At 52.7% G+C, this 11,297-nt stretch overlaps 1 protein-coding gene across 1 annotated transcript; it reads left to right on the top strand.

Annotated features, from left to right (window-relative positions):
* Positions 1-4,291: 4,291 nt before the first annotated feature.
* ANKRD53 (ankyrin repeat domain 53) lies at positions 4,292-11,264 on the top strand. Its single transcript, XM_006151272.2, has 6 exons — positions 4,292-4,969; positions 5,238-5,370; positions 5,684-5,883; positions 7,705-7,869; positions 8,311-8,431; positions 10,530-11,264. The coding sequence occupies exons 1-6, from the start codon at positions 4,800-4,802 to the stop codon at positions 11,238-11,240; spliced, it is 1,500 nt and encodes a 499-aa protein (XP_006151334.1). The 5' UTR covers positions 4,292-4,799; the 3' UTR covers positions 11,241-11,264.
* The last annotated feature ends 33 nt before the right edge of the window (positions 11,265-11,297 follow it).

Genomic DNA, 11,297 nt, shown 5'->3' with positions numbered 1-11,297 from the left:
CCCCACCCCCACCCCGTGAGGGACAGTCAGGCTGCAAGCCTTTCTCCGTTCTCCTCTCGTGATTGTGGGCACTCTCGCACATGGGCCTGCTATGATTTTTCATGCTGCAGATCTGGGACTTGGACTGTGTCTGGCCATGTAGGAATCCAATCTCCTAACCTCCACTCCGTCTGTTCTTGTCTAATTTTATTCCAATGTGATCAGAGAACATAGTATTTATAATTTCAATTCTTTTACGTTTTGTTAACCTTGTATTATGGCCTGCCATGTTGTTTATTCTACAGAATATTTCATCTTTTTTCTTATTTTTTTGGATCACATTATCCCTATTGTCCATCTTCAAGTTTGCTGATTCTTCTGCAAGTTAAATTTGGTGAACCTCTCTGGTGAATTTTCCATTTTGGTTATTGTACTTTTCAATTCTAGAATTTTCATTTGTTCTATTTTTATCATTTCTCTTTTTACTCTCTATTTACTGAGACATAGTCATCATACTTCTTTTTAATATCTTCTCCTTTAGTTCTTTGAACTAAATGCTTATAATAACTGCTTTGAAGTCTTTGTTAAACCTGGTATCTGGGTTCTTTTTTTTAAAAAGGATTATTTTATTTAACTTTTTTTTTAATCCATTTTTTAGTTTGACCAGAGAGGGACAGAGAGAAAGAGGGAGAGAGAGAGAGCAGTGTGAAAACACGCCGCCAGGTCCAGGACTCAAACCATAGCTGACCACGTGGGAGTCCCGCACCCTTAACCACCACACCACCTGTCAGCCCATAGGTATCTGGGTTCTTTTACAGGTCGTTTCTGTTGCCTGTGGGTTTTCCCCTGGCTTACAGTCATACTTTCCTGTTTCTTTGCATATCTATTTTCTTTTTCCTGAAAATTGGGCTTCTTGGGTATTACAGTATAACAACTCTAGATTCTCACCTCACACCCGGGGCTCGTTTTGGTCCGTGGATCCTTGAGAGTTGCTCTGAAGTTGACGACACCGCAATCCCTTCTCCTCCATCCTCCTCTGGGGACTTGGGGCATGCACTCACATGCACCCGGCATCACGTTTTAGCCACCTGGTCTGGGACTTAAACCACACAATCAGCCGTGTGGGATCCAGCCGCTTAACCTCCATACCACCCACTGGCTTCACACATCCTTTAGGTTCACTTCCCGGGTCATTCCCCAGGAGTGGGCCCTCCTTCTCCTCTCAAGGCAGTGCAGGAACAGGTTCCAGTGTCCCCTGGGGCTGTGCCCTCGCCCACACGGCTCCTTTCAGAGACCATCCCACTGCTCCCAACGATTTTACCTGAGAGGCTTTAACCTCAGGAGTGTTTTGCCAACCAGGCTGCAGTTGAAAGAGACAGAAGCCAGTCTAAACTAGGTTGGGTTCAGGAGGATGCCGGGGTGGCTTTGAAGCGAGGCATTGGACCGGAAGTGTAGAGATAGCACATGCTCCAGGCTCTGCCCCGCCTCTCTGATGTGTCTCTGCCCCTCACCTCCCATCTCCCTTGTCTGGGGGGCTGTAAGAACCACTTGCTCTGGAGCCATACCCTTCCATGCCCTCCCACAGAAGAAACCAAATCTTTCTCTGTGCATTTCCTGCTGTCTGTCCTCCCACAGCACAGCTTCCTTTGTCCCCCCAGGAGCAGTCCATCTGCCCAGCTGCATGGCTCTGACCAAGGGGTCCTTAGGACGAAGGCTCCTCTCCTTCCAAGAACTCTGCTCAGCTCCTATTTCCTGCCCTATGCCAGTGACCCTCTTGCCTCCCCAGAAAGAGAACTGAGGCAGGAATGTCTCAAAGTGGTTCTATCCCTGCTTACACTCGAAAATCACCTGGAAAGCTTTGCAAAATACCAATGACCAGGTCTCAGGCCAGATGAATCAATCTGAATCTGTATGCTTACATCCCCGGGATTGGTATTTTGCCCTTGGTGACTCTAATGTACAGCCAAGGTTGCAACATCCTGAAATAGACATTCTAAGACACCCAGAGGGAGATGAGGGTGAACGTGAAGAGGTCCTGAGCTGCATCTTCCCGCCCCAACACAAACACAGGTTCCTGTCTCCACTATTAGAATCCTAAGACCCCGGAAGACCCTATCTGCCAGGAAATCTGCAAACCTTGTCCCTGAAACCACTGTCACTCTATCTTAGCTTGAAGCCAGTTGCTAGGGCCCCTCCTGGGACAGACAGACCACATGATGTGCTCATCTTGAAGGTGCTAGGGAGGAGTGCTAACTCCTGACCACAGTGATGGGCAAGTGGCCTCTCAAAGGTTTCTGTAGGAAGCGGGGGAGGTACTTCTGGGTGGAGAATCTGTATTGTTGTCCCTCTGGGAAGGTCACTGGGGCCTTAGGGGACCTTCTCTCTACCTTAAGTTTTCCTAGAGGAAACACCTAGAATGCTGGGGTGCAGAGGGGAGAAGGAAGTAAGAAGTGGAGGGTGTGGTCAGGGATGCCCAGAGTTGACTCTCAACCTTGGAAGTCCTCTAAAAAGCTCGCTGTCCATCCTCTTGAGAAGGGGTGAGAATGTGGATAGATGACTCAGTAACACAAAATTGATTCAGGCAAGGGTTACCGCATGGCTGCTCTATGTTGTAAGATGTCAGAGGGAAACACTGACAGCAAAAATAACATAAACAGAAAGGGTTGCCATACTAATACTTTTCACAGATCAATAGGAAACACACAAAGACCCTCAAAGAACCATAGGAATAAACAGATCATTCCCAGAAGATAAAAAATACCGATCATTGGGACCAGCAGTTAGTGTAATGGCTATGTCGCTGGACTCCCACGTAGTCGACTACGGTTTGAGTCCTGGAACCGGTGGCTTAAACTCACACCGGGCATGTGTGTGTGCATGCCCAAGATCCCGAGAGGAGAAAGGAAGAGAAGGGATTGTGGCATGGCCATCCTCCCGGGGGGTGATTTCTCACTTTCTCTCTCTGTCTCTCTCTGTCTGGCGAGCGCACGCGCCCTATAGCAAAAACCTCTTAAAAAAAAATACCGATCATTAACTCTGGCTAGTAATCAAAGAACCACAGTGGAACACCATTTCCATACTAAGTTAGCAAATTTTTATTTAATATCATAATGTCCAGCGCTAATGATGGCTGGAATAGTTCCTCTTTTTAAAATGTACTTTTAAAGTGTTCATTTATTTTTTCCTTGAGTCAGAGAGACAGACAGCACTCCTAACAAAGTCTCAGTGCTGGTAATCCGCCCACCCCAGCCAGCCTGGGATCACGGGCACATTCAAGTGTCATGCACATTCAGGGAGGTCTCCAGTCATGACCCAGGAACCTGCCCTGTGGGTCAGCCTTGCAGAGTGCGCCACCTTCTAGTCCCCCCGCCCTTTACTTCTCAATGTGCTTCTTCCACAAAGCAAACAGACAGGCAGAAACACCCCTAACAGGGTCTTGACGCTGTAATCTACCTCTACTCCCTGAGTACTATCCGGCTACTCGGGGAGGTCTCCAGACAAGTTCCACATCTTCCTGTGTGGGTCAGCCTCAGAGCACCTATTGTGTTTGACCAACCTGTCACCATCTGGAACCCCTTTTCTCTTTTTTATTTTTATTTTATTTTATTTTTATTTATTTATTTAGGAAAAGTTTTTTGCTATGCATGTGCTCTCCAGAAAGACAGAGACAGACAGAGAGATAGAAAGCGAGAAATCACCCCCCCAGGGGGGATGGCCACGCCACAGTCTCTTCTCCTCCATTCTCCTCTTGGGATCTTGGGCATGCACCCACACGTGCCCGGCGTGAGTTTAAGCCACCGGGTCCGGGACTCCTACTGTGTTCAGCTACATTGGAGTTCAGCGATAAAGCCATTATGCTAACTGCTGGTCCTTATTTTTATTTTTTTAAGGGCCATAAGGCTTTTGCAGTGACTGGAGCGAGACTGAGAGAAAGTGAGACATCACCCCACAGGAGGATGGCCACACCACTATCCCTTTTCCTCCATTCTCCTCTCAGGATTTTGGGCAGGCACACATGCACCCCACATGTTTCAAGCCACTAGGTCCAGGACTCAAACCACAGTCCGTCATATGGGAGTCCAGTGCTAAGGTAGAAACGAAGACACAAAGCAGTCCAATAAGTTGTCCAAAGCCACACTGCTTACGTGTACCGTACCCGCCCCTCTGTAGGTGGGAGTTGTAGTGAATATAAGGCCTTCTGAGGGCACTGTGGAAGCACATACAGACAGCTAAAAAATACGAGTTCCCTTTCACCTAGTGCTTCCGCTTCCAGGAAGCCAGCCTAAGTAACAGATCAGCCGTTTTGCTCTGGGCATTGACGTGCAGCAGCAGCACATGCATTACCAGTCCGCCGCGTCATAATGGAATTCAGCACGTGGAAGGGCAATGGAGCTGGCTCGCCTACCGCGCTGAAAGAAGATGCGAAAGCGAGCGCGGTCCATGCGTGTGCATTGTATGCGCCACACTAGCCGGTGTTTCCGTGGGTAGTGGGACCATCGACTTTCGTTTCTGCATCGTACTTTCCTCGGTTTTCTCCTATGAATGTTATTATGGGAAACAAACGCTAATGCCTTGTGTTCGCTGCTGCGTTTCCAGGACAGTGGGCTGGGAGGTGGGGGCGGGGCGCCGGCGGAACAGGAGCAGGTGGACAGGGCCGAACCGCACTCCGCCTCTGCAGCCAGTGAGGCACCTGGGCCCGCGAGGCCTAGGAGGGGCCGGACAGTTACCAACGCGGCCCGGGAAGCAGAGGAGCTGCCCAGGGGCTGCGGCGGCTAGAGTGGGCAGCTCCGCCGGGCCCAGGGTCCAAGTTCAAGCCTCTGATGGCCTCCGTGGACTGGACCTCTCTGTGGGCGAGAGTGGGGAGTCGAAACTCAGAAGGGAGCGAACGAAGAGGAGCCCAGCAACGACCAGCTCAACGTGGCTCCAAGCAGCGGGCGTTGAAAATTGCCTCGATTGTCACCTGGAGTGACACAGAGTCCAGGCAGCCCAGGTGGGCAGGGGGAGGTGGCGCGCGCCTCAGCGCCTCCCAGGTGGGGCAGGGCCCGGAGCGGGTGGGGCTGATGCTGCGGTGAAGCCCGCAGAGCCAGGGCTCCCTCTGGAGAGGGGCGGGGCGGAGGGCCAGGGCGCTTCCTCGTGGACCCACCTGCCCACCAGCCTGCCCCGGCCCGACCTCCCTGCAGCGTGCAGCGCCCTGGCTCCGCGGGCGCCCTTCCGCAGGACCACCCCTTACGCACTCATCCCTGCCCTGCGCTGTCTAGCCTCCCCGAGGAGTCGGACCACAGGGCCATAGGGCGCTCCTCCTACGAGCTGTTCGCCGCCTCAGTGGGCAACCCGGAGTGGTTGAGATTTTGCCTGAATCAGGACCCTGAGGAAATCGCGACCGACGACAAAGTAAGGGTTTCAAGGATCGAGGTTCCCCTAACCCCCAAAGAGCTTTCCCCATGGTGGGCACCTGGCGAAGGTCTCTGTAGCACCCCAAGATGTCTCTTTCTGTGTGGAGCTTCCTAAATCACCTCCTGACTGTGGAGGATCACCTGCTGGGCAAGGGGTAAGCTCATGAGCACACACCCTGAGTGAGAAAGGGGTGTGAGCAATTAATGGGGGTGTGAGGAAGAGGGCAAGGGTCACTAAGAGCTTGCTACAGAGGTTAATTTGCTGCCTCAGTTCCACTCAGCCTGCTTCTGCCTCACTCTGGGCCCCACAGGGCTTCGCTGCCACCCACTTTGCCGCCCAGGGGGCCAAGCTCGCATGCCTGAAGGTCTTGATAGAGGAGTACAAGTTTCCTGTGGACCTGCGCACCAGCAAGAGCCAGACCCCCCTGCATCTCGTCATCCATAGGGACAACAAGGCTATAGCCATCCCCTGCATTCGCTACCTGCTGGAGCAGGGGGCAGCCCTCAATGCGTGAGTTGGCCTGCATCTGCAGACGGGCCGGGAGCTGGGAGCTGGGCCGTCAGGAACCCCACTTCAGGCAGGTGGAGGGGCTGGCAGAGGGCACAAGGATCAGCTACCACATAAAGCAGTCAGTGAGCCCACGTAACGGGGTGACTGTGCTATCGGAGAGGACAGACCCAGCTCACGTCCCAGCTTTACATGGCAGACAGCAGGACCTTAGGCAGGTCACTTAACCTCAGCCTCAGTGCTCTGGTTCAAAACCGAGGTGCACATTGGAATCACTGCAGAGCTTCAGAAATAGCAATGCCTGGGTTTCCATCCCACAGTTGTGATGTGGTGTGGTCTGTGGTGTGGTCTGGGCTCTAAAGTGAAAGATACCAAAATGCAGGGCCGTCAGGTGTTGTGGTGGTTAAGGGCACTGGACTCCCACATGGGTCGACCGTGGTTTGAGTCCCGGACCTGGTGGCTTTCTTTCTCTCTCCCTCTCTCTCGCTGTCACTCTGTCCTTCTCTGATCAAATTAAAATAAATAAATAAAATGCAGTTCAATAAAATAATTCTGAAAAAAAAAAGATACCCAGATGTTCCTAATTTGCAGCCAAGTTTAGGAACCACCACCTCTGTGTCTTCAGCTGAAATTTGGGAGGATGGCAGTGCCTATCACCGGGGACTGTTGTGATGAGTAGAAAACGCATGGAAAAAAGACTACAGGGGTTCAAAATCTTCACTGAGCACGAGCCATGTGCGAGCACCATGCCAGAGTTAGGGGACACAGCAGCAAACACAGAAATGGTACCTGCCTTGTGAAACTGACAGGCCAATGAGAAGCAGATGGTACATTAGCAAACGCACAAATGAACGAAATCCTGGCAGGGCATGGGCAGTGCTCACCAAGGGAATAAACGGGGCAATGGGCGGGGAGGAAGGGGTCAGGAAAGGAGCTATTTCAAAAGAAGCAACTACTTCTAAGAAGGTGGCATTTAAATTGCACCCCAAAGACTGATAGTGAGCCAGCCATGCAAAGAAGCAGGGAAAAACATTCTAGGCCAAGGGAATAGCATATGCAAGGGCCATGTGCTGGGAAAGAGCGAGGCAAGGTCAAAGGATGAGGCTGAGCAGGCAGCAGGGCCCAGGTCACACCGGCCTGTGGGCCATGGCAAGGCACAGAGAAGGGCTGGTTGATTTAAGAGTGGGTGAGGTTCCCCTAGGGGGTGATTTCTCACTTTCACTCTCACTGTCTCTGTCTGTGTCTCTCTCTCCGGCCCTAATGCAAAAACCTCTCCTCAAAAAAAACAGAAGTGGATGAGGCGGGACCAGCAAATGCCACATAATGATTACGTCACTGGATTCCCATGTAGCTGACTGCAGTTTGCGTCCTGGATCCAGTGGGTTCAAACTCACACCAGGCATGTGTGCGTGTGTGCCCAAGATCCCAAGAGGAGAATAGAGGAGAAGGAAGGGATTGCAGCATGGCCAATGATTTCTCATTTTTTTTCTCTCTCTCTCTGGTGAATGTATATGCCCTATAGCAAAAATCTCTCCCAAATAAAAAAGGAAAAAGTGGATGAGGTTAGTGGTTTCTGAGCTAGACTAACTCCCCCTCCAGCAGTTCCTAATGTCACATTACCTACAGTCAGGTTTGAGCTCTTCTTTCAGTCCAACTCCTCCTTCTACAGTAGAGGAAGCTGAGGTGCAGGGAGGGGAGGGAGCAGGGCCCACCCAGGGGGCTGGTGGCAGAGCAGGGCCTGGAACCTGGCTAGCTCACCTCTCTGGCTGATCAGATGCCTTTGTCCTTCCTTCTGCCTCTTCCCCACTGGGGAGCCCTCCACAGTCAGACGTGCAATGGTTCCACACCCCTGCACCTGGCAGCCCGCGAGGGCCTGCTGGCCTGTGTGAAGTTCCTGGTACAGAGTGGTGCAGATGTCCATGCCCGAGATGCCATGGGTTGCAAGCCCATCGACCTCTGCAAAATATGGAACCACCGCACCTGTGCCCGGTGAGTGTGAGAACCACATGCAGCCTGCTTCCCTCCCCCGACCTCTGCCAGTCCTTCCCCAAGGCCCCCACCCAAGGCTGAGTCTGTAAGAGGAGTGTCTGAGAAGCTAGATGGCTCGGGATAAGTCTGCTCAGAAGCCCTCCTGCCCAGGATATTACTGGCAGGGCTTTCCCCAGGACCCACTCCTTTGGGTTGAGCACTGCCCTCCGTCCCTGCTCTGGGACTCCTGGCTCTTCAGTGGGAGAGTGGTAACCAGGCCCTCAGACACTGTCCTCTCACATCACAAGTAGGATCAGCCAGAGGGCTCTGGAGCGTTATCCCATTGTTCTCGCCCCTGGCAGCTCCCCCAACCCCTGCCCAGACCCTCAGCAGCAGCCCGCCTTCCCAGCCCAGGTAGAAGCTCTGTCACTGTGGGATGACACACCCCTACCTTGACACCAGGTTTTTGAAGGATGCCATGTGGAAACGGGACAAGAAGGACTTTGCCTGTGAAATGGGGAAACTGAAGAAGCTCAAGGACCAACTGATCGTCCTGGAGCAGAACTACCTGGCTGAGTATCAAGTAAGCCGCAGGCCCTGGCAGGCCCGCCAGGCTCAGTGGCTATGCAGGCGTGTCTGCAGAGAAGGCGGTGCCCCACAGGTGTGGTGGGAGGGGTAGCTGGAAGCACCCCCACCTAGAAAGAAAGCACCCCCTCCCCTGGACTCTGACTGCAGTTCCACCTTTATAAGCCACTCCCCTTTAGGTCAAAGTCTTATCTTGTGTTCGAAACAAATACAGCTTAAATGAGCAAGTATTTTTGAGGCCCTCTAGTTCACTGCCGCCTTCAGCATGAGAATCCCTAATGAGACTCAGCCTCCGCCTATAATTGGGACTCACATTCTGGTTATAAAGAAGATCCTGGGCAGATCCTGTGACTTAGAGTTTAGGGAGACAGATGCCACACAGCTGACCGAAGTTCGAATCTTAGCCCCAGTGGCTCGAAAACATGCCATATGCCTATGTGTGCATACTCCAAATGCCAATGGAACAGGAAAATGGAGAAGGAACTGCAGCATGACCATGTCCTGCTGGTGGGTACTTTCTCCCTCTCCCTCTGTCTTTCTCGGGTGAGTACACATGCCCACTAGCAAATAAAAAAGAAGAAAACCCTCAGCCACTCACTCTGTGCTAGGCACGCTAGACCCCAAGGCTCCAAACATGAACACAATGTGGTCCTCACACTCCAAGCATTCATTGTCTAGAGGAGGCAGGTTAGAGTCTCATACACAAGGGAGGGGTCTAGGAAGTGTTGGGGGGGATTATACATAAGAGGGGTCTTTAAGTATGGGTGGCAGGGGCCATATGATGGTGTAGGAAAGGGGTGACCATGCAGAAGCCATGTGGAGAGGCACGGAGGCCCACGGGCGCACAGTGTGGGGAGAGAACTACACACACTCATCAGAGAACCGATCCCCAGTACAGCCTGGGGATTTGATGTGAGTTGGAGATTGGCAAGTTAGAGACCTGGCAGGGGCCCAGATCAATGAAGGATGTCAGCTGAGGAAGAAAGGTTTTAAGCAGGTTTTAATTACATGGATGCAAAAAGCAGCAAACCCAGAACAAAGATTCTGGTCATCTGTAGTAGATCTCTTTAGCGGGGAGGATTCAGGCTGGTTCAGTACCGGAGCTCTGTTACAGCTGCACTTCTCCCCAGGGTTCTCGGCCCTAACCTCCTGCGTTGTCCAGACGAGGCAAAGCCCATCTGTTTCCTGTGGGTCCAGCCTTCCCAGGAATCCCATGCAGATCTCCCCTATCTCTTACTGACCTCAGTTGGATCATGCGTCCAATACTTGATCCAATGGCTAGAACTAAAGGAAAGCCATCTGCTGGTTGACTTAGGTCTGGGGCAAGGCTGATGGAATTACTCTGATGGGCTTAGCCTAACCAGAGCCTCCCGGAAGCTGGGTCAACCTCCAAAGCACCTGACTGCTTAGCAGCAGTCTAGGAGTGAGACACTGAGACAAAAGGGTGGGGAGGAGAGGGATCAATGACAAATTTAACCCCACTGGAGGCAAGAACAGAGCTAAACCCAGTCGTTGTCACCCAGCCTAGAGAGACAGCTAACTGTACCCTCCTCGCATGACTTCTCATGGCCACCACTTTCAGGAAACCTGTTCACATTAGTGCTACCCAATTCCAAGCCTCCCGAGCATTTCTGCTTTCTTTTCCCCAGACAAGAGTGCAGTGTGCACTTCTCATTTGCCTTTCCTCCATCAAACCAGAGACTTTTCTGGCAGGACTTGTCTCCACTGTCAGACGGGGATTCCTTTGTGGGAATGAGCCTTGTCTCCCCTTAAGGCTTGAGGTTTTCCTAGGGCAGGGGCAGTGTCTCTTCCATCAGAGTTGAGGTCTCTCCCATCACCGAAGGGCTTCCTTAGGGAAAAAGTTGTCTCTCTAGGACATCAGAACACTGGCTCCCGGGACAGGTGCCTGTCTCATCAGCTCAGGATTTCCCTGGGGCAAGGACGGTATCTTGCTAATCAGGCCTAAGGTTTCCAAGGACTTTGGCTGCAGGGCCTCCTTCCAGAGAACTATGGTGGGGTGGGGCAGGGTGGGATGGGAAGCTGGGCCGGGTGGGAAGCAGCTCTCCACATCTGTCTCGTGCCATCTGTTGTTGCAGAAACAACTCCAACTTCTGAGAAAAGCTGATTACAGGAAGTGGCTCCACTGCAAGCAGCTGCTAGGCCAGAGACACTCCCTGAACCCCCCCACCAAGCAAGAGGCCAGTGCCCCACCAAGGACCATCGCCCTCTCCATGGCCTCAGAGTACCAGGGGTTGCAGCCTTCGAAGCACTTCCACCCCTTTGCGAAGGTGCACCGGCAATGCATACCACAGCCCAACGACACAGTCAAGCCCATCTACCCACAGCAAATGGTTAGGCGGCCCGAGATGTGGAACTCTAGCAACAACCCTGCCAGACCCCCCACCACCCAGATCAGCTATCCGCAGGGCATCCGCATGAGCGTGCATCCAGACCCCAGCGGGGAGCACGACTTCAGCAGCTTCTTGAAGGTGACGCCCGACAGGCACGGCGGTGCGCGGCTGCGCACGGTGGACGGCCACTGGGTGGCGCCCGTGCCTCGGCTGCCTTTCGAGGTGGTGGTCCGTGCGCTGTACCCTCAGGTGCAGCCCTATAGGATGAAGGTGCCCCAGGGTCTTTACCCCATCAGCATGCAAAGCATGTCCGGGAAGCGACACCTCGGGAATGACAACTTCTGGACTGACGCTCTGGCCATGAGCCTGCGTGAGACATTTGATGAAGCCTTCCTGGAAACCATGAGAGCTCATGGAGGGCTTCCTGCTCTCCCCTCTCCCAAGGCCCCCCTATAAAGTTATTTTAGTAGCCTCTTGACCTGCCGCAACTCAGCAAAAGTGGAGGTGTGGCGA

Source organism: Tupaia chinensis, unplaced genomic scaffold (genome assembly GCF_000334495.1).
Source record: "Tupaia chinensis unplaced genomic scaffold, TupChi_1.0 Scaffold000316_1, whole genome shotgun sequence".
NCBI classification, from domain to species: Eukaryota; Metazoa; Chordata; class Mammalia; order Scandentia; family Tupaiidae; genus Tupaia; species Tupaia belangeri.
The sequence above is the reverse complement of the archived record's forward strand: the minus strand, read 5'-3'. Positions and strand labels throughout refer to the sequence as shown.

Coding starts and splice junctions, on each gene's coding strand:
- ANKRD53 (XM_006151272.2), top strand. CDS start 4,800: ATGGCCTCCGTGGACTGGACCTCTCTGTGGGCGAGAGTGGGGAGTCGA. Junction 4,970..5,237: donor ACAGAGTCCAGGCAGCCCAG/GTGGGCAGGGGG, acceptor TGCGCTGTCTAG/CCTCCCCGAGGAGTCGGACC. Junction 7,870..8,310: donor AACCACCGCACCTGTGCCCG/GTGAGTGTGAGA, acceptor CCTTGACACCAG/GTTTTTGAAGGATGCCATGT.